Source organism: Zonotrichia leucophrys, chromosome 5 (genome assembly GCF_028769735.1).
Source record: "Zonotrichia leucophrys gambelii isolate GWCS_2022_RI chromosome 5, RI_Zleu_2.0, whole genome shotgun sequence".
Classification (NCBI taxonomy): domain Eukaryota; kingdom Metazoa; phylum Chordata; class Aves; order Passeriformes; family Passerellidae; genus Zonotrichia; species Zonotrichia leucophrys.
This window is the reverse complement of record NC_088175.1, coordinates 38,543,965-38,567,022: the sequence shown is the minus strand read 5'-3', so window position 1 is coordinate 38,567,022 and position 23,058 is coordinate 38,543,965. Positions and strand designations below refer to the sequence as shown.

At 39.5% G+C, this 23,058-nt stretch overlaps 2 protein-coding genes across 3 annotated transcripts in view; one reads left to right on the top strand and one right to left on the bottom strand.

Annotated features, from left to right (window-relative positions):
* CD44 (CD44 molecule (IN blood group)) overlaps positions 1 to 7,076 on the top strand; it is a 53,979-nt gene extending 46,903 nt beyond the window's left edge. The window contains 3 exon segments of the mRNA XM_064715243.1: positions 238 to 360; positions 1,595 to 1,673; positions 3,718 to 7,076. Of these exon segments, the coding sequence (XP_064571313.1) occupies positions 238 to 360; positions 1,595 to 1,673; positions 3,718 to 3,934 (419 nt within the window). The 3' untranslated portion in view covers positions 3,935 to 7,076.
* Positions 7,077 to 13,107: 6,031 nt separating this feature from the next.
* The window catches only part of SLC1A2 (solute carrier family 1 member 2), an 85,644-nt gene continuing 75,693 nt past the window's right edge, over positions 13,108 to 23,058 (bottom strand). For both annotated transcript variants that reach the window (XR_010440467.1, XM_064714534.1), the window contains exon 11: positions 13,108 to 22,200. Coding sequence is in view for 1 of the 2 variants with exons in the window: in XM_064714534.1 (XP_064570604.1) it covers positions 22,126 to 22,200 (75 nt within the window). In the remaining variant the exon portion in view is untranslated. The remainder of the gene's footprint in view (positions 22,201 to 23,058) is intronic.

Sequence of the window (23,058 nt, the reverse complement as noted above, 5' to 3'; positions counted from 1 at the left end):
CAAGTGGGGAAAGCCATGAGTTTTGCTTCTCAAAATACTAAAGCTAGCCATAGTTCAGATGAGTGTCGTGCTTATAGTCTGTGTGATAATTTTCATTATAAACACTCATTAACTGCTTCAGCATGGACTTTCCAGAATATGATTTTTACACTGTTTAAGTTGCAGTCTTCATACATTGCTGTTAAATATCCATCAAGCATTTTTGGCTTAATGGCTGGGGTTTTTTTTGTTCTTTAGGCTCTACCTCTAATGTGTATGATAACCAAGGACCACACAAGGGACATGATGAATCCACGACTTCCCCTGGAGGGACTGCCACAACAAAAACAGATTCAGAACCAAGGTCGGCCCGTGTACCAGGTGGGTTTTGGAAGTCAAATGTTTTAAAAATCCAATGATAGAATTGTCTTCATATGAACTGAAGTAAGAGATGGAAGTGAAGGTCAAATGCTTCGTTCAGGCTTTGTTCTGGATCAGATTGTATTCAGCATTTCACAAGTAGTCTGAAAGACAGCATATTGTAACTCATATAGTTTTTCAGCAATATTAAGATAAGAGAAACCATACATTTGGGGAGTGGAATTAAGATTCAATTAACTTTTATAAACTGAAATTAAATCAAGCAAAACTTGGTAAAGTTACATGCATAGCATCATATCCATGAGAATGTTCAGCTAAGACAAGCTCTCCAGAAGAGAATGTGCAGACTAAAATAGAATAAAAAGAAGCCAACACCATGATACAACTGCAAAAGAATGTGAATATATTCTGGGACTTATTAGTGGTAAAGTAATATTTAAAACAGAGAAAGTAATTATCCCACTGTACTTAGGCCTAGCAAGTCCAGAGGTGAAACTCTGTGTTCAGTTCAAGGCATTGCATTAGTCACAGGAAAAAAATGGACAAGAGCACACAGAAAATTTTGGGAAGGTAACCTTTGAAGTACCTTTTGAAGAACTCATCATTTGCAGGGAAAACTGAAGGGAGATATAAGAAAAGCATGCTATGAAAAGAATGCCTATCAGTTTTTCACCATGGAGTACTAATAATTAACTAATTAGAAGAGGTAATTTGTTGCAATTTAAATGTATGAGTCTTGTTAAACTAGGAATGGTTGTTTCAAACAAAGAAAATACAGGACATAACTCTTGGGAGAGGACCCCCATCTGTAATGGTAGCAGAGCTAAAATGGTAGTAGAAAGTAGGCTACTGGGAAGGTTATGAAAACTGCTTTGCTAAAAATGTGCTAAAACTCATCCTGCTTCTGTGCCTGAGACTGTAGGTGTGTCATGCTGAGCTTTTTCTTTTGCCGTTGGAGTAAATCAGTGAAACAGCTCCTCTTCACCTGTGCCCACTAAAGTGCTTGCAGGTGACAGCAGCAATGGAGTATTTAATGTGAGCTGGCCTGTCTGTAGCTGAGTGATAAAAATGCACGGAAAGACTTTGTACACCAAACAAACATTCATGGAAGCTAGGAAAAGAGTGTGACAGCTTATGGGAAGTAGAAGAGATTGTGTTTCTGCAGTTCTGTGAGATGACAAAACCACATGAGATACATTCACACTCTCTTGCCCTCCCTCATCTGTCCCTGCAGACTGGCTGATCATTGTTGTTGCTCTGGTGGTGCTTGCATTGATCCTGGCAGTGTGCATTGCTGTCAACAGTCGCAGAAGGTAAGGCCACCCATTTACATTTCCAAAACGCACTGCCTTACTTCTCTCTTCCTTTGGAGTGTCCCCAAAGCTTTCTCAAAGAGCAGAGTAGCAAACCACAGGAAAGAGCATTCTCTGCAAAGCTCTGTGGCTTGTGGTGTGGGGACCCAGGTCACCATGTCCTGCACAGGTCACACATCAGCCTCCACACTCACCTGGAACCACTCCCATGAAGTCAGCAGCTACATGAACTGTTTAGTCTGGGAAAGGGAAACTAACTGTACATAGATCACAGAAAAATGATTAGCCTCTCTCTATTTGTTATCAATGGGAAAATTGTGTTCACAGAGAGTGGAAGTTGTGAGATAAACACAGACAGTAACAACCACAGGATGAGCCAGGAATAATCTTCCACCATTAAAAAATTGTCTGTGTGCAGCGTGAAGGGCTGTCCTAGACAATCACAGCCATTCTGTGAAAACCTGCTACTCTGTTTCTTCTGAACAAGAGCCACTATCACAGCTGGCAGTCACAAGCGTATATGCTAACATTGCACTCTGAGCTCTCAGGAGCTTTATGTACTCCATTTTACAGATGAGGAAGCTGAGGAGTGCAAAGTAATGCAATGATCTGTGTGAAGTTAGCTGAGAAATAGGAAAAACCCTAGCCTAAAGGATGGGCTATAATATTATTACCTCTTTCTTTTCTCTGGGCCTGTGCTGAGGTTACTTGCCAATTGTCTTCAACAGCTTTTTGCTACTTGAATGTTAAAATTGAGCTTTTTAACAGAGTAACTATTTGCTACTTGAATGTTGGATTTTAGCTCCTTTTTCATCATAATGACCATATAATATGTGGAGATTTTTGTGCAGGAAGCAGTGAGCACATTTTTTCCTAGTCTGTTGGTTGCAGAGCACTCCGAGCTGCTCTTTTAAGAGGCTCTGGAGCTCCATAGCTCCTTGCTGGTGTCTTTTGGCATTCTATGACTGCAGAGCAGGAAATCATTCCCAAGGGTGTGTGTAGCATTAGCAGAGTGAACTGAGCTACTTCAGATAAAATAACACTCATCTATGAGGGTAGTCTATGAGTCAGTAGACATGAAAAAAATGCTGTTTCAAGAGCATCTTAGTAAAATTGAACAGCCAAATCAGTCCTTCAGGAGTAAATATGCTTCATTTAAGAAGAAAGGACATAGAAGTCCAATTTCACAGACACATTGTCCCTCCTAGGCATGCTGGGCTCTGCATATTCACTTTGCACAAGGCTGTTTGAGGACAACTATGATGTCCAGCACTGTGTAGCCAGGGAGTCATCTAAACAGTAAATCTGACAGCAGTGTAAGTAGTGCTGTTTTACTATGCCGAAGGATACCCAGCCCATGATTACCAGTGTGCATCATCTTTGGACTGGTGACTTTTAAAAAGACTGTGTTGGTGTGTTTTAATTTAGAGCTACATATAAGGTTTATTGGGCAGTCTTGCAGCGAGTGTAACTTTAAAATCACAGTACCTCTTTCCTACCTGAACATTCCAAGGAACTCTGCTGCTGACAACAGCAAGAGTAATTATCCATATTTCCTTACTGTTGGTTGGCTTCTAAGCTTGGCCTGCTAATACAAAGGAAAAAGCAGTTGTCTTGTTCAATGAGGTGAGAGCTTGATCCAGATTTTCTGCTTGCTTAAGAATTTGTGCATTTCAAAGCTGTGGTCCCAAGCCTGGATTTTGAAGATGTCTTCATAGTGGGAATATTTACAAAGTTCATAAATGTGGATAAATTCAAATGACAGACAAAAGTTTCTAGCCTTCAATAATGAATGTTATTGCTATATGTAGTAACAGTAAATAGAAATTAGATAAGTGAGCTCCTAATAAATTTTATGCATATAATGGTGGATGCTTTCAAAAATAAAATATGCAATATGGAGAAACTTTACACTTTGTATGGTAAGTCTGCACTGGCAGACACAATTTTAATTTCCAATCACCTTTTCCTAAATACTGACCTTCAGTTTTTTCTTATTTTTTTTATACTCTATTTATAATATTTAATTTTAATTTATTTCTAGATGTGGACAGAAGAAAAAGCTAGTGATTAACAATGGCAAAGGAGCAGTGGAGGACAGGAAGACAAGTGAATTAAATGGAGATATCAGCAAATCACAAGAAATGGTGCACTTGGTTCATAAAGAACAGTCAAATGACCGAACACAAGCATGTGATGAATTCCTGACTGTTAATGAAACACAAAATCATCACGAGTTTGACATGAAGACTGGAGTGTAATGGTACCACACTGCCAAGCAGATCAGGGCTGGGGAAACCAAAATCATGTGGAACTTGAACAGGAATTCACAGATGCACTGTGCTACTGATGTCTTTTGAAGATAAGCATAAGTTCTGTTTCTTTTTAATCACTTTGCAGTGACGCCTGAGTTTAAAAATTGACATGTGCTTTCTGAAATACACCCCCAAGAGTTGCATAATGCTTTCAGTTCCCAGTCCCTTCACAGAGGACTCTCACTGTGTCCTGGATGTTAGGAGGCATACGAGTTTACATCATTATTCCCCAGATGGAAGGTCTTCACTGTGTGAAGCTAAAGAAGTATCCAGTCACTCCATCTTACAGATATTTAAAGTATAAAACATTCCATGGTAGAGAAATAAGTGAGGAAAAATGTCAAGAGTAAAAAAATCAAGTTTAAACCCAAAAGGCATCTTCTACAATGTCTGCAACAGCAGAATCCTTCAGAAATGCTGTCCAGCCAGGAATGGCTGTGGGTACATTCAGAATCTGCCAGTATAAACAAAAAGTGACATTTTATAATTATGTGTGGCTTGGTCTGCAACGAAGGAAACCCAGAAGGACAAAATTTATTTATCTCTATTTTTAAATATCTGTGGACATACAGCAAGTCTTCTTGGGAGGGGTAATAAAGGCATGAAAACATGAGCTGAAATATAATAAACTTCTATTCTTTATTATCCTAGCAACCTGTACCATTATCCTTCAGTTTTTGAGGTGTTCACTGCTCTTCTCCCCACCTCATTCATTGGTCCAAGTTTGTGCATGTTTTTAATGAGCCTGTTAGTTAAGATAATGAATAAAACAAAATGACCCCAGCTCTATCACATATGCACAAATCAAGCAATTGAAATCACTAGGGAAGCTGACTGTATTTTATTCCTGAAAATAGGTCTCTGTATTCTGCTCCATTTTGGTAAGGAGATGCTGAGCCTATTAATTTTTTTCCTCTATAACTATTACATTACGCGAGATTGCTGATATTTTAAAAGCTGCTTTTCTATGATCTCGCTCATTTCCTCTGAATTCTATTTCATCTACATTTTTTCCATCAGTTTTTTAAAAACACCAAAAAGAAACATTGCTTGCTTTTTGGTACCAGAAGTTCAATTTCTACAGAAAAGATCAAAGCAAAGGAAAGGAAACTCTTCCCAGCCGTGTAATATAGTAGAGTAGCTGAGCTGCATTGTTACATGCTTTTGTTATGTCCTTTTGTGTCTGTAAAGTATTTGTATTAAGCTATGATGCTGTGCATTATATTGATAAGAATTGTCAGGAAAACAATTATTTACTACCAGTGGTCTGTGCCATTTTTAAGAAAGCTTATTGGAATGGAGGGAGAATTGTAACTTCCAATTGGACTCCCCCCAGGAAATGCAGGGAAAAATGCTGGTCTGTGCCAGCTGTGGGATGTAGATGGTCTGTAGCAGGGCTGTTCAGGAGTTCTGTTCACTGGCCATAGCCCCTGTCTTTGAAACTGTTCTGCTAAAGTGTGTTATATTATGTTCTCCATCTGAAGCAGTTTGGAGGGTGAATATTCAGCTGGCTAAATACTGACTTCAGCTAGCACTGGTCTTTACTGGAACATAAAGCACAAGACTGTTGATTATATTTCTGAGTCACAGCCCTCCAGCAGTTTCCCATGTGCTTCATGGAAATGCTCAAGTGCCCTGGTATCTGCTGGCAGATCTGCTCAGGGCAATTTACACCTGGGCAAAAAGTCCCAAGAGAAAGTGATGTTTTAAAATACACATAAGATGTTTTTTGGCTTTATGCAGGCCAGATATTTCATCTGTGAACAATGCATTGATTCTTGTTTAATGTTTTTAAGCACACTTTTCTATTTGTCATTAGAAATCAAAGTGATCTGCTGAAAGCTGTGTTTAAACTGCTGTTAGGTACTTATTCCACTAAGTATGGAGATCCAGAGTAAGAATTAAAAATCTTTAAATCCTAACTCGGTACAGGTCTCAGTGAGAAGGACGTATTTCACTGTCTTGGAGGCTTAACTTCTCTTAAAAAAACCAAAAAGTCTGTGGCATGTTATTCATCTCCCTGTTCAGACATTAAATGAAGAAATCCACAAACTTCTTGGTAATTTATCTTATAGTCAGTAGCTATAAAAGCACAGGCAACACTGGTTGGGTTCTTTGTATATTTTTAAAGGAGAGATGCTCAAGAGGCAATGCCATTATTTTATATATGCTGATTCTTTTTAGGTTATGTCCTGTGACTTATGTGTAATTGTTTCATTATAGTTTCGAAACTAGACAGCCATTTCATATGTATAAAACAGTACATATTTTTATTAATCTTGCTTTTATTATGAGGAGTTGTTTGTTGTGTGTATGTATTTTTATATAGAGCACTTGATATATTTGCATATTTATTTAACAGATTAATCAGAATTAAAGAAAATGCCATCTCTAAATTGTAACGAGAAATAGTATTGCTGAAAACACATCGGACTTTAAAATAAGCTTCCAAAATAAACCAGATTCCACACTGAGGATGAAATGTAAGTCCAGCTGTTAGTGGGAGAGAAGCCTTCACCTGGATAGTCATGCTGAGTGCTGTGACCATTTCTTCTGTTGCAAATTCCAAGCCGGGCTGAGGTGAATGCTGCTCTGCTGGCCTCCCCCAGGCTCCACGGGGGCTCTGGGGGTTACTGATGAGCTCAGCTTTAGCCCAGAAGCAGAAAACAGCTACAACACTTGGTTCAGCTAAAGATCAACCCAGTAAGATCTTGGCAACCGTGCCTGGCTCGCTGAACCAACACTTGAAGAGTGCAGCACCCAGCAAGATCCAGACAGACAAATCAGCTGTGACTGACAGATCTCTGTGTCTTGGTCTGTCCCTTCTTGGTGCCCAAGAAGAATGAGGATCTCCCCTAAAAATGCTAAGGAGCCTGCAATCAGCTTCTGTTATTCCTTTGTCTTGAAAAGTTTCACGTAAATGTGATCCAGACCAGTGAAATACTGTCTAAAGCAGCAAGCATATTTAAGAGAGTCTCTGTATGTTTTATGGGAATGTAATGTTTTCATGAAGCAATGCAGGCTGATTGTTTCATCTGTATTTTCTTGAAGTTCTGAAAAGGAATATTTGATTAAAGCAGAGAAAGGATGTGCAGCTGTCATGTCTACCTTTGTGGATGTGAAACCCTTTCCACAATACCAGTTCCAAAGTTGTAATTTTGTGGTTTTTCATAGGATAGGGATGTTTTTTGTGTGTCCCTTGTCAATAACATCAACCTCTCTACTAATTAGTTTGAAGCATTATGCCTGGAATATTTTTAGGAGACAACTGCCAAGTGTCTCTTTAGCACATATTCTGGTTAGAGCTGGTCCTAATTATTCTTTCTGTAGATGAAGGAATAAATCCTCTGACAACTGTGTTCTGCCTCCGCATACAAAGACCCCAGGGTATTTTGTAAGCCATCAGTTAATGGGTTTATTTCAAGCTATATTAGGCCATTAGACAATAATTATTTCTTAAGCTTTATTAAACAGTTCAAGGGTCTAATGCCTCTGAGTCTCTGCAAGAGCTGTGATTGGTAAAATACCTGCCCTTTTGGTAACCACAGGCTCTGACTACTCCTTCTCTGTGCAGGGGAGGACAAAAGGTGCAGGAAAAGGGCTGTTCCCTGGGGTGTGGTTCCAGCTGTGGGGGAGTGGATGACAAAATTTCTGTTCCTTAAGGGTGGAAAAAATTGTGCAAAGGTGTTTTGGGCATGAATCTGGGGGGTTCAGGACAGAGGGAGAGCACAATTTCTGGGAAAGGGTGTAAAGGGAGAGTGAAATTTCTGTACTGCAACCGGGAAAGTACCTTCAACACCCCCAGCACTCTGGCACTTGAATATTTCACAACTCTGAGTAGGAAAAAAGAGCCTTTTCCTGTGAACATCCCCCGCCTCCAAGTCATCCTCTACATCTACCACCTCATTTGCAAACTGATTTTGAATTTTCCCCCGGTAGCCTATTTCTCACTGTTGCTCTGCCCTGCTGCATGGCATCCCCCATGCTGGGGGATGCAGCTGTGGCAATGAGGAGAGACACATTTTGGCAAGATGAGTAACAGTGCGTTCTGTTAGTGTGTTTTGTCTTCTGTTTCTCACCCCTTTGGAGTAAGGTTAGTAAAGGCAAGATTTCAAAAACATTTCTGTGAGGGACTGATTTGATTTTTATTTATGCCCTAACATATATTACACATGAGGTGAAAAATTACTGGAGGGACTGGGCAGGTGCTGAGAGCCCTGACACATGCCAGGATGCCTGGGAAAAAAATGCCTGGGAAATGGAGCTGTGGGAGCAGCCTTGGCAGGTAAAAGCAGTTACTCTCTCCATCCCCCTTTTTCTCTGGTCTCTTTTCTATCCCACTCTGGTCAGAACCGTATCCTTTATCAATAAATGGTTCTTGGGTGCTTGCTGCTTTTTGGCATTATTTTCACCCAAGAAATCTATCAAAAGGAATCCCCCCCTGACTCCTCTCACAGTGGGACGGGACAATTCTGCTCCTTGCTTATCTTCCTGTCCTGAAAGTGCAGGACTGGTACAGACCTTCTCATTGGCCAAGTGAGCTGCTGCACAGGGGTGTTTAAAAGTTTTAAAGTCTAGAATTGAATCCACCATCAAAGCAGCTCTCCTGACCTCAAGGCAGTTGATTATTGTCAAAGTACAGGAAAAGCAGAGGCAGTGAAATCTTTAGCTGTGCTTGAAACACAGCCTTTCAATTTTGTCTGAATGGTTCCAGCAACCAATAGAAAGGTTTTGTCTGAGTGGCAACTTCAAGGAGTCTCAGACTTTGTATTTAAAAAGTTTTATTGAAAGGAATTTATTTAGTCCTACTCTACAGGAAAAAGTGTTTTGGATGAAAAAGTGCCACAAAAAGGTGTGCTCTGAATACTGATGTGAATGTCTTTAGTTTTTCTTTAAAAGAAAATTTCAAAAATTATGAGGTTTTGGATCAAACCAAGTCCACAAAATATGTCAAAAAAGAGGATTACTTTTTTTCTCAGAAACAGATGTAGTTTCAGCTAGTTTAATTATTCCAGATAGAAGATACAGCTGTATAAATATCCTTTTTTGTTTGTTTGTTTATTTTTTGGGATTTTTGTTTGTTTGTTTTTCCTTTTTTGTTTGTTTTTTTGTTTGTTTTTATTTTGGTATTATTTTGGTTGGTTGGGGTTTTAAGGTTTTTTTTGTGTTTTTTTTTTGGGGTGGGGGAAGATTCTCCACGTCAAATACATAGTATAGCTTTCCCTTTGTACTAAAATGAAATTCTTAGAAGTAATTTACAGTCTCACTGGAAAAAAAGATATGCAAAAAAACCCCAGGATTGTTCAAGTCTAAAATGTCATAAATTTAAGTGCATTTCCCAGAAAAATCTCCAGCTTTTTTTTTTTTTTTTTTTTTTTTAAATCAAGTAAAAGTCTCACTCAAACACCCACTTAGACTTTAGGTGAGCAGGTGCCCTTTCTGCAGAGGCCCAGCTGAGATTAGGGGCACATAGGCTGGCAGTGGTAAATCAGCACATGGCTCAGAGGCAGTGGAGACTCTGCATATCCAGAAACTTTCAGGTCTGCTGAGCTTGTCCTGAAGTCCTCGTAACTCTCAGAGCAACCCCGGGCAGAGGAAAATGCAATAAGGCATTTTCTGCTCCTCTGAAGGGTCTAAATTTTGTACCTGGCATCTGAAAGCCTTGCCTTGGGCAGCTGTGGTAGGATGGAGTCTGCTTTAACACCCATATTGCCATTCTCATGGGGAAGTGTATAAATTGTTTGGTACTGTTTGGTACCAAATGGCCTTGGTACAGCTGAGTTTTAGCTTTAATTCTAAATTTACCTCTAGTCATGATGTGTACACCATCTAACTTCTGGCAGGGCAGAAGGCTTTTCTTTTCTGAATAAATCTAAAAAAAGACCCCTTAGATCATTTTCAGTGACCACATTTTCCCTTGCATGAATTGAGACTCCACATTTCCATGTTTCTCATAAGAAACAGTAATAAACTCTTATGCCCCATGATGGGGTTGAAGTCTGAGTTTATATCTATATTATTTATATTTATATTTGGATTTAGATTTAGATTTAGATTTTATCAAAGTACTTTTTTTTTTTTTAAAAGCAAGCTTCCTGTTCAGGGCTGCTGCTGCAGATTGCTAGCAGCACCTTACCAGAGCTAGCTTAGGGAGAGTTCCCTGCAGCTGGGTTTATCTAAGGTGAGTCCATGACAGCCGAGCCCCACACACGAGACACAGTGATCTCAGCTGACAGCTGCACACCAAGGGAGAGAAGAATGCTCCTGCACATGCTGTGGACTACAGCCATCAGTGATACAATCCTCAGAGCAAATGTTGGGCTCCTTTTACTTTTTGGATCCACAAACTAAGCTCTGTTTTGGCTTTGGTCAAACATTGCCTGTCTATCTGGAACCTAGTGTGCAAGTACATGGAGTTTATGTTCCTGTAAAACTGTTTCACAAGCATCTCCTTTGTTCAGCAGGTTTTGTTTTCCAGCAGTAGGTCTTCATATTCACTAGCTTTATAGTTCTTGGGTATTTCCTTGAAGTTCTTTAGTGGTTTATTTTCTAGTTAATCTTTCTTTCATTAATCAAGTGCAAGTCTGAAATGAACTCAAGGTAGGGATGTTTGTTTGTTCAGCCAGTAATTTAAAAACAAACTCACCCTTTGTTCAAGAAGGTTGACTTCCCCTTCCACCCATGAAGAGGATGGGTATAAAGTCTGCCCATTGTTTACTGGCTGGTCAAAAATGGGAAAAGCCTGGTTCAGAAACAAAGGTGAAATGATCCAGTCAATTTAGATAACACCAGTAACCTGGGTGAAATAATGAAATTATTTTTGAGTGCATTTCCTAGCTTGGAAATGCTAGGAAGGCAAAGAGCTTCCTTCGTGTCCCTTCACCGCTTCACAGCTGCCTTTTCTGCCTTGCACATGTGCTCAGCAGCATTTCTCCAGTGGGATCCAGGGATCACAGCAGAGTGATCCATGCAGCCTCTTCAGGCACCCCAGTAGAAAACAGCCAAATGGGAGACTGATCTGTTTTACAAATGACTACATGAAAAGCAAACATTTTTAGTTCAGTCACAAATGAGAATGAAGAGCACGCCACCATGTAAAACAGACCATATGTTGCTTTTCTAAATGCCCATCCCTGTACTTCAGAAGCCCTACCAAGAGTGTGAGGCCTTGCTCCTCCAGACCTTGTTCCTGTAGTTTTGGTGGGCAGTAGTCAGTTTTGTCATTTATCTGTGTACACAGACACATCTTGTTTATCACCACAGAATGTGCCTGCCCCAGCCACCAGGACCACAAGCCCTTATCTTGCATGCAATCTGTTTCCCTGCCTGCCTGCTCTGCATGCTGCACAGTCAGACAGCAGGCAGTCACCTGCCCAGCCTGGGAGGCTGCCTCAGCTTTGGGAGCCTGCACAGGGCCCTGCACAGCTTTGGAAGCAGAATGGCACCAAGCCCTGCTGGGGGGTTTGTACATTATTGCAATGCAGGTGCTTTGGAGCTGCTAATAACCCAGCCCAACTGAGTGTAGTTTCTAATGCTGTTTTCCTCCTAAAGCACTGTACGTTGGGGCCACCTGTTTGTTTCATAACCTGGTCCTGTTCACCTGTGCTATCTAATACAAAGGAGAAGATTGTTTCCAATATAACAACCCTGAAGTATTATCTCAGTTGTTCTTTCATGCCTTAGAGGAGATACAGAAATATCTCTTAATATGGGTCCATGATTCATAACTCACTGGCTTTTATATCCCCTTTTAGCAGATTCTTTCCTGTAGAGAGGAACACATTCCAGACACAAACACACTCCTGAAATAATCTTTTTCTCTAAGGCTACAGACATGGGGAAAAGGGGTACAAGGAGCTTGCAAGGGCATAGAGGATCAGCCTTTGGGCTGTGTATTTTCAGAAAGGTCAGCTTCATATAATTGCAGTACTGGTTCCTGCGAGGGTTGGTTATTTTAAGTCACTTTGCAGAAACATTGCTTTGAAAAAAGCAACGTACACAGTTTGGTGTCGAGCCTTTAATTTTAAACTTTCATTCTGCTGTGTAACAGAAGAGCAGACAGATTCCTTTTATGGAAGGAATTTGAACGTACACAGAGCACATGAAGTATGTCAGGGATGGGCATCCTGGAAAAACTTGAAACAGGAATTTTACATTAACAAAATGCATTTATTAACAACACTTGTTGATGGGGCCAGATCAGGACATTTTTGCTGTGGTATCAAAATGGCAGCAGATAGATTTACTTTTTCAGTGAATCAGATTTACTTTTTGCCCAAAGATTCTCCCAGCACCACATCAGGTCTCAGTTCGTTACTGACTCAGAGGGCAGACTGCCAGCTGAGGCACTGCCAAAGCCACTTCCTGCCATGCCTGGATGTCTTTGGAAATTTCTCAAGTGGATGATTAAGAAGAAGAAAGGCCAGGGCTGTGCAGACTGTGAGTGCTCGCGGCCGAGGTTTCGGCTGTGCCTTTATCACACACCGGTAGCTGTGCTATTTCCGCAGCGCCTGCTATTCCGAGCGTGCGGCAACCTTGGAGCTTTCTCTCCATACTTGGCAACTGCCACTCCACTGGGCCACGGTTCACTCCATGAGATCTCTTAATTTATGTGTTAAATACTGTTGATTTCTTTATAAAGAACACCAGAAGTTCCGCTACAGGCTTTGTTTATTATTTTTTTAGAAAGGCTATGAATAAAAGATTTATTTTTTAGCAGCCAGGGGAGGGAAGTAGGTTTCTAAAGCAACTGCAGCCATTGATTTGTGTCCTCCTACTCTTCTAACGTCTTTTCACTTCTCTTCTTGCCAAGAATGAAGTTAGTGAATCCTGGCCTTTGTGGAAAATGAGCTCATTTGCAGCCAGCATCCTGGAATATTTGGAGGATAAAGTGAGGGGTGAGATTCCTAACTCTTTGGCAAAGTCAGGTCCATCTACCCTGCATGTAGTTCTCAGAACAGGCAGTTTCTCTCATCAGATTGCTTCACCTAAATGCAAAGCATTTTCATTTAGAAAATGCTAAAACTCCTAAAGCATTCACATATTGAATGGGAGAGTTCCCATATTGAGCATTCCCATATTGAGCCCAGGCTGAAATGAAAAGTCGCAGATGTAAGCTGTGAAAATTATGAATCAACATTTATTGATGATATGTACATAAGAGGTACAACACTTAGTGAAATATTATATTCATGACTATTTCCAGTATAGAAAGAATGTCTAGTTTGTTTTATACATGAAAGTTACAGAAATCAGTTCACTCTGTAAGAAAGCATTAAAAGCAAATGACTAACAATCCTTGTAAAGAGGAAAGGATCTGAACTACAAAAATAGAATCAGTCTACAGGGCATTCCAACTACAATATACAAGAACAGACCCCAGGGTTGGGAGAAATTTTACCATCTGCATTTATTAATTTCTAAACAAATTGTGCTATAGATACTGTACAGTATGTAATTTCAAAATCTCAGGAACTTTCTGAGTGTAAAGACCAGCCTTATCCCTCTTCTTTTTAATCCTTTTTTACAATAGAACATCGCAAAACATTCCAGTTCATGCCTGGTCACCTTAAAGAAGGGGCAAAGGATGATGAGCAGGCAGCACAGAATACTCCAGTGTGCAATTCATCCTGAAGCATCATAATGGGACTCACCAAGCAGAATAGTTTCTGTGCTTTGGGGCCTAATTTTTATTTCTTTCTGCCTAGAGGGGATGATTTTATTTATAAGCCCCAGGTCCAGAGTATCTAGGAATGAATCAGCTTCTTGTTGCTGTAGGGTTCTATTTTCTCATAGATCTGAACCATAGCTCTGATATCAGAAGATTTGTGCCACTGACTGTGCAGTTGATCTGTCTGCTTTTATGATGAGACACACTTTTGTAAATAACAGGCCAGTACAACAACCACAGTAGCTTTAGAAGCATTTAATTTGGCGTTTATTTTCCAATAAATGCTAACATCCCTTTTTAGCAACGAAAGAAACAGTGCCCCATTGCCCATGAGTGTATCCATCTCTCTCAGAGACTGTTCCTGCTAGCGGGATGAAGCAGAGGTTCCTACTGGGACTCCTCAGGCACTCTGGACAGAACTGGCAGAGCCAGCTGAGGGACTGCAGTGCTTTCCTGGCATCTGTGCCCGAGGAGGGACTGGAAGTGCCTCAGAGGGATCCTGTGATGCTGTGAGGTGACTAAGGGCTGATGGTGCACAGAGCCAAAAGCAGCCCGGGCATCCAGCAGGAATGCAGCTAGATGGACTTCCCCTGATTCACTGTGCCAATTTAAACAGTGACTTACTAAGCTTCCGGTGATAAAGAGTCCAAACATTTGAAGCAAACATGAAGAAAATAAAACAGAAACTTATCATTCCAGGTGAACATTAATTCTTTATGTCCTAACAAGTGTATTCACCAGGCAGCAAATCCATGCTGGGATCACTTTCACTCCCTGCCAGGGAACTACACACATGCAGCTTCTAACACACACCATACTGCTTAGATATTGAAAACTAAAATTAACATATTTACAATGAGCTGGCTGCATACACGACTCTGAATGTTATTAAAAGTGGGTACTCCATAAGAGACAGATAAAGTAGTTACTAAGCTGTGGAATCTAATCAGTTGATTAGAAACAAACCCAGATACAAATGAAAAACAGAAAGTCGAACAAAATTTTAAAACACAATCTAATTTTCTACTATGGCTCAACACACAGAAACCAAGTAATTTAATTTAAAGTACAGCTACACATACTGTATACACCATTTCACTGAAATTACGTATTGATAGCTACATTATCTACACTAAGTGCAGAGAGGCACTGGACATCATGCTTCAACAAAATGTCAAAACTGGTATCAATAAGGTTTTACAGCTATTAGTAACTCAGCACTATTCTACCTGCAATTCCTATTAAGTTAATACCTGTTACATCTGATTTAAAATACAATATAGATCAAAATACAAGGGTATATCAACACACTTCCTACATATATATCTACTAGAAACGTAGGCTCCAAAACCTCAGCAGAATAACATGGCCCCACAGATTTCTGAATAGCTGAAGAGATACCCAGTATCAGTCACACTGGGACAGCAGTCCTTCCTCTTCCATGTTTTCTTTGTTTTGAATTACAGTCAAAGAGCTAGTAGGCCATAGAAGATTTTTTTTTTGTTTGTTATATAGTTGTTATAAATATTTATATTATTTTATTTTTATTCCTCTACAAACAGTTCTTTATTAATTGAGTTGAAATTGTTATAGCCATGACCTTAATGGCAACAGGTATTTGCCTAATGGGAAGAAATTACCAAAATGAGAAGTAACTGTCATTTGGGTTGAAAAATATAGTGGTTATTCTCTTAAAAATACTTAAGAACACAGGAGGTATTTCTATGGATGCTACCCAGTTACATTGGTCCCATGGTTGTTCTGTTGGTCCTTTTTCAAGAAGGCAAAATTAGGTGGCAAAATCCTGAACTTTTTCCACAGGCTGAACTCACACACATTGTATTGTAGCAAAATGGATGGGGCCTGACAACATATTTTTTTGCCTACCCAGGTCTATTTTGTATAAACTGCATTCTGAGCAAGTCAGTTATACATTAACAGGTCCTAAGGAAGAACTGCAGGATTTGGCAAAGGTAACATCAGGAAAAATTATAAAAGTGAGGGACGATCGCCCGAGACAGTCAATCTAGAAGATTGCTCAGATTATTATAGTATTGTTCCATGATGAACTGCAGCATTTAAGGACATCTTGAAATTCCTATTTGCTTCTTGCATTTTGTGCTTTGTCTATAATTCATCACCAAACATAGCACAAAAATATTTCATTGATCCTAAATGTCATAAGAAAACTGATTTTGTTCTAAGGTATAGATCACCTTTAAAGGATTATTTCCCTACCTAATATGATCCCATACAAAACATTATAAGAAAATATTTGTGTGTCTGTAAATCACAGATACTAGGTAATTTAATTCAGTCTACACTGTAGTTTCCAGAGAACAAGTACAAACCCCTAAAACCTGTATTATTCTTAACTAAATCAGTGTTGAGCACACAATATTTAACACTATAAATACATATTCAGCTTCTTCTGATGCATTCTACAAGCAAGAGCTCATACTGGATTATAGGAAATAAGATATATTTAAGAAAGGAGCAGGATATATTGGATGGAAGTGTATGCAGTTGTCTTTAAGTAGGAAGGACAACCTGTAGTACACAAGAACTCACAAGTCCATACAAAACGCCAACATGGAAATGCTATAATCTACAATACTGACTGCAAAATCAATATGCAAGCACAGTTTGCTTACAGTCTTTGAAAAACTGTAGAAAAATGAATGGAATAGAATGATACAAAAATTCCAGCAGACTACACTATTTATGTACAAAGCAATATACAGGTACAAGACAATCCAGGCTGTGTGATGCTGCCTATGACAGCTTCCCTTTGTGCAATGGTGTGTGCCACAGAGCATCACTAAAAACAGTTGCAGGACTCCTGAATGGTGAGTAGAAGCCTAGAAGGACTGGATGATGTAGCATTGATCAGCATTGGCTCTGCAGCAGGATGGAGTTAGAAATGAAAGGAGATCAAAGGTTGGGTTAAGTGAGAAACCTTACAAGTCTTCTTGTCTCCCCAAATTTTGCATTAGGCTGTTGGTTATTTCCATCCTGGACTAGTGGAGACATACTCAGTGGCTCAGTCATGTGCTCTAAGCTTTTCCAATGTTTGTAACCTGGCTTTTTTGTAAGACTCCTAGTTGCAACTGCATAACCACTTTATGATTTGAATCAGCCATTAGTGGGGAGTCACTCCTGAACAGGAGAAGATGTCTCTGGGATGGTGGGCACCTGTGAGGGACAGTTCCTTGGAATCTTGTGCCAGGGAGGCCACTCAAAAGAGAAGTAAGAGAATTACCAGGACCTGGACATCAGCAGCAGTTTGACTCACTCATAGCAGCAGATTTCCATTGAGCACCAAGTATGGCCAGGAGGAAAACGTAGGGAGGCCCCCACTGCAGAGGCTGTAGCAGGCACTGCTGCTGCTGGGGCTTCCCCAGGAGCCCTGCCTGGCTCTGGGCCTTGTCTGGGGACAGACACTGCCTTGCTGCCCACGGGGAAGAGAGACCGATGACTTTGGAAGGAATATGCGCCAAATACATTGCTTCAGGAAAATCACGAGCAAGAACACGACATCTCCAAAAACAGCATGGCAAAGCTGAACAAGTAATTTACAGCTCGACTGCCTTCTTTGACACTTCACTACTGTAAATCCTTTGTTTGTTCTTTTTACTATGTGAAACTACACTCTCTGTACCATTCTTCAGGCAAAGGAAACTGGGTAAATACTTTCCCTTCAAAGTCACCAATATTATCGGAGAGAAGAAAATAACTCATCTTTCCAAGAATGCTTTCTGCTGGGAACAGGTGCTTCTACATAATTTTATATGGTGAATTATAGCTGAGGTGAACTGTCTCAATGGACTACACACCTATCATAATGGCTAATATGAAAAATATCTTAATTGTGGCCTTAAAAGTCACAGTAATAAAACTGAGATAACCTTCAGGCTCATAACAGAATAATATTACAGTACATTTTTATAAAGTGCCCTTATTTATCCTTCTGTAAATTAATTCAAATGCAGCAATCAAAAGAGCTGAATGGAAATCAAAGAGATGAGAAACAGTTACACCTTTATGTGTCCACAAAAGGATTCTTCTGAACTCGGTAGTAAAGCTCAGAGCCTTTTTAAAGATAGAAAGAGAAGTGAATGTTAGAGGGAGGTTTATTATTGCCTATAGTTATGGGGATTTGTGCAACTGCTCCTGTGTTGCTACAACAAGGCTGCAATAACAGAAATGAAGGCAAGGAAGCAAAGAAAATTGAGGCAAGTCACCAGAATAAATTTGTTCACATGCTGATGCCTCAGCTTCTCAGATGAACAGTCTACTCTTCTGTGTATCTACTGCTACAAAACTAGTGGCCCTGGGAGTGATGGAAAACAAATTAGAAATCTATATTACTCCTACTTTTAAAAGGGGCATGAGGTCTAGAATTCCATGTGCTTTGAGAAAGAAATGGAGATCATCTATATCTCAGAAAAAAACAAGGGAAAAATCTGTAATGAGATGAGAGTGATCCTTATTTTTGTGCGGAGTTTCAATTGAGTGCTGGACTTGTAGCACTGAAACAATTAAGTATAAAAGAAGTATCTTGGCAGAAATCTTTTCCATGTGAGAATCAACTTCATTATAAATAGCAGACAAAGACTATTCCCTAGGATGGGATTGTGAAATGTCCTATAACTTAACAGAGTCAGGAAGAGACTTAATTTTTTCCTGGAACATTGTGACTCCCACAGATTTCAGTGGGGCTTTCATGTAGTCAAAGCATTGCAGGCACAGCTTTTACTACTGCATACAGTTTTTCAAAGACATCATAAGTTTCTCACCAAATCAAATGGAAAAAACACATTTTTTAATAGGGACCAGGTGGCTTTTGCCCTACATGTTTGAAGAATCTTTGTGTGTAAGACACACACATACTTCTTAAAAGGCTGATGCAGCAATGAAGAAACAATTTAAGTGGCAAAGTGCTCCATCTCTTCTGCTGTTCTAACATACAGCCTGCTTTACTTTCAGTGAACAGATACTATAAGAATACTGACGCAGCTTCAGCAGCAAATGCACGAAGCAAATGTGCAAGCATGTATGTAATTTTGCATGCAATGAACTGAGTCTTTGCCTGGTCTAGACTCTTCCGTGTGCCAACGTGCTGCCAGCAATCTAAAGGCCAAAGGATGTCACAATTGCACAGACAAAGGTGGAGGGAACTGACAGAGCAGCAGAAAACAACGTTAATATAAACTACACAGAAACAAAATGACTTTTCACTGAGCTTCTTCCTTAACTTTGCCACCCCAGCCCTGCGAGCAGATACAAAAATTTGCCAGATGCAAATTAATTCACTGAGACTCCTAGTGAAAGCAAAAGGAGGCTGGCCAGTAACCAGCACTGCCTGCTGAAACGTGAACCTTGGATTAGCTGAAGTGGATGGTCCCTGGGTTATTTTCTGTTTATTTAGTTAAGTAGCAACCCGGCCTCGTGGAATGAGCAAATCGAGAAATGAAAGCCAAGAGTGAGTTACATTTTCCCACATAAATGGAAAGCTTTTTGATGATTTAATACAGTGCTGCACTGGAGTAACACTATATTAAATATTCAGTCAGGCTACAAGCAGAGGAATATACGAAACTCAACATTTCTCCTTCTCCCACATCCACATTTAAATAGAGAAATACCGTCATAATTATATTTTTAAAAATCCCTGAGTTACTGTATCTACAGAATTACCACTTTAAAATCACAGTCTGCTATTCTAATCCTATCAAAAGATCCAAATTTATCCTCCCATTTGTGGGTGGGGTTTCTCTAGCACTGCATTCCTTCCTTCCCTAGTCTCCATCCAAAGAAGCACTCTTCAAAGGGCATTACATCCCAAGTGGATAACTGTAAGCATATTCTAAGTGTTTCTCAATATGTAATTTTATGGAGCTGCCTGGTCACATGTTGCTGACATTCCTATTTGTTTCCAACTGCTAAACAGTTTCAAATGACGGTTAAAAGTATATGGACCAATTTTCTAAAGCTACTTTCAATGCAAGCAATCAGTGTGGCTGCTCCTAAGAAACTGCTGTGGTGAAGAGGACAAAAAAATCATCTATTAATGGGTGAGCTGTGCCATGAAACAGCTCAAGAATGCTGGATATAAATTGGGGTAAATGCTGTGTGCTCATTCTTCATTCTTGGATATAACTGTCCCTCAAGAGACAGCAAATTTCACTTGATGAAAGCCAGCACACTCAGAGTAGGGAACATTTTACAGTACCTACACACCATCCCAGGCACATTTCAGGCCCATAACCCAGGGAATGCTACTTGGGAAGCAATAGCTAGACAGAGGTTAACTCTGGATATGCTAATAGCAATGATTGAAGAAAAGAGAATACAACCGGCCTGCCACTTCTCTGAGAAATCTACAATTCCATCCTTCACAAAAAAAAAAAAAAAAAAAAAAATTAAATCCTCAAGTTCCTTCAGGAGGCCTTTGGGAAAGGCCTCCCCCTCTAATACATGTTAGAGGTCTACAGAATTCACAGTGGTTCAATATTGGTTAAATTTTATAGGCCATTTTGCTTAGGATTTGCTTGGCCATGGCATTCAAGTGATGACAAAAATACAGTGGTAAGAAAACTATTCCACGATAAATGCTTAAATGAGGGGTACTCTGACAGTGGACTTGATCTTGCACATCATTAATGAAGCAAGTAGCCTTGGCTGGCTTAGGTCCATGTGCAATTTCAGAGATATTTATATGAATGCAGATGAACAAAAGCAGATTATTTTTTTACTTTAATAGCTTCTACAGAGCCAAATAACACTCTACAGTTAAACACATTATTCCCCTTTAAACCCATGACTGGTCTGAGCATAGACACTAAATGGCCTCTTTCCATAAATGTTTGAACTCTGTTTCTTGCCATTTTTAAGTTCACCATATGCTCATATTATGACTCATTCTGAAAACTTCCGAGAGCTCCCCCCAAAATTGCACAAAGCTTGTTCTGTGAGAAGAACTATCCAAGACCACGTGGCTCAGCTTTGCTATGGAACATTGCTAACAGTATAATGGCATTCACCAGTATCTTAAAATTGCTAAGTATTAACAAGCACCTTTAAAATAATTTCACAAGGTGTTTATTCTCACTGCAATTTCTTCTGACAGGTTGAGTCAGATATAGTATGTTGATCAAACACTGTCTCATTACTTCAGATGCCATGTGCTCAAAGAAACATTTCTGTGACATTAGGGAGTTATATACTTATTACTCTGCAAAAGAGACAGAGATGTAATTCAACCTACTGGCCTAAATCCTGAAATTCTGGTTTCATTTTCATTCAGTCCTGACCCTGGACAAATTCTCTTAACTTTATATGGAATTTGGTTTAGCAACGAATTCAGGATTTAGCCACTCTATGAAACATGACGTACTCGAAAGATGGCTTTCACTTCATAGCAAATGCTACTGATGATCATATTCAAAAATTCTCTAAGAGAAATGGACTCAGAACTTGTTTGCAGCTCATTATCAAGTGCCCAATCATGACATCCATAACCAATCTTAGTAGTACCTTACTTCCCATGCATGGGGGAAACTCCTCTGACACCAGTGGAGCAGGGTGAATAGTAAGGTACCACCTACTTTGATTAAAAATGGCACAACTGAATCCATGGTTTTCTGTATTTTGCACATCAGTCGTAGATTTTAGTGAAGGAACTACTACCCCTGTAATTACACTGCCTTGTATTCTAGGGTGCATTGTGGTCACAAAGCAGCACAGCCCCAGCATAAAAGAAAGGCTGCACCTGCCCTGGGACATCTGATAAAAACACACCACATGCACATACAAATTGAAGGTCTTCTCTTGATGTTAAGTTTTAGTTGTACTGATCAAACAAAGTGTCTGGGACACCTTATTGACTTCTATGCATTAATCCTGCCCCCAGATCTAAGCTCAGTTAAAGTACAACTAGGCACAAAAGTACAGTGCTTGCTATTATCAAAACAAATGGAAATCTTTAGGGATGTTTTCAAAAGGTATTTTAGCCATACAGCGATAAACAGATCAGGTATGCCACAAGAGTCACCAAAAGACTTGAAGGCTTACGTGGTGTTATGTTTCTCTTGTATCTGTGACCCTGAGTCCCTGTAGTGAACTGTACTGGCACTTTGATCTTCCCATTTTGCAGCATTTACATTCTCTGTGTCTTGATTGAAAGGGGAAGTGGGTGAGAGCTCATTGCACTGCGTGGAGCGTTCTCCAGGTGCATCATCCAAACGGTAACACAAGGGAGACAGATGGCTATGGATCATTGCTTGGCAAAGACACTACAATGACTTGATGGGATCTTTGCTAAGTTTCAGTTACAAAATTAAGCAGAAACTGTAATGTTAAATAGGAGAAAAAAAAAATCAAACAGAAATCTTCTTAATCATGGTATCTTCCGCCGCAAGATAGCTTCAGGACTTATTAAGGATGCAGCTAGGAATCTCTTCACTTAGTTTTCCCGTTTCCAAGGCTCTTCTTCAACAACATTGAAGTCTGCAGATTTGCCATTGGTTGCCAGTGTTACCTGCAAGCAATTATCATCAACAAGCAACTTAAAGGCCAAGGCACTTTGACAAGAAAAGTAGTGAGTTTTATATGGAAGATTATGATATTTACAGGAATTACATACACTGTCACTTATTATATAAGTAAAAGGTATTTATTCAGAATTCACAACACTCTCAAATAGTGAGACTCCTGTTCATTTATTTATTATAATGACTAGAAAACATCAGTAGTAGAAAAAATGTTCCACATTTTTTGAACCTTCACTGCATTTTTTTTTTTTTTAAATCAATATGTCAGATTCTACCCCTTCTGTCTCTTGTAGATTTCTCTGGATAATGTCAAAAGCAGATTTTTTTTTTTTTTTTAATGTAGAAAATAGTGTTTTTTCAGTGGAATTCCTTAGCAAAGCTGCATACCTGATGCAACATGAAAAATATGCAAGGCCAGAATAATCATAGATGTGCATCTATACAAACTCACCTACAATTACACCACCTTTAAAGAAATGGAAGAAAAGACATGTTGTGAAAGTTTTGTTCATCATACCACTGTAACAATGTAGTGAATGATTTTGACTACAGTCCAATTAAAAATTCATAGTAATGCTAAACTGGTCTCACATGATGTACAGCAAAACCTCACTCTTTCCTGTAAAGATATATGCTGGAATTTTCAGGTTCTAAGTATGGTAAAAGACCTATAGAGATCTACCAACTCACAGTGAACACTGGACAATGTGTTCTATTCCAGAGACCAGTATAAATGGACCTGTGTTTTAAGAAAGAATCTCCAGCCAAATAACTTTAAAAAATCAAAAACCCAAAAAGGTAAAATGTCAATTTAAACAAAAGTGATGTAGATCTTGATAAAGCAA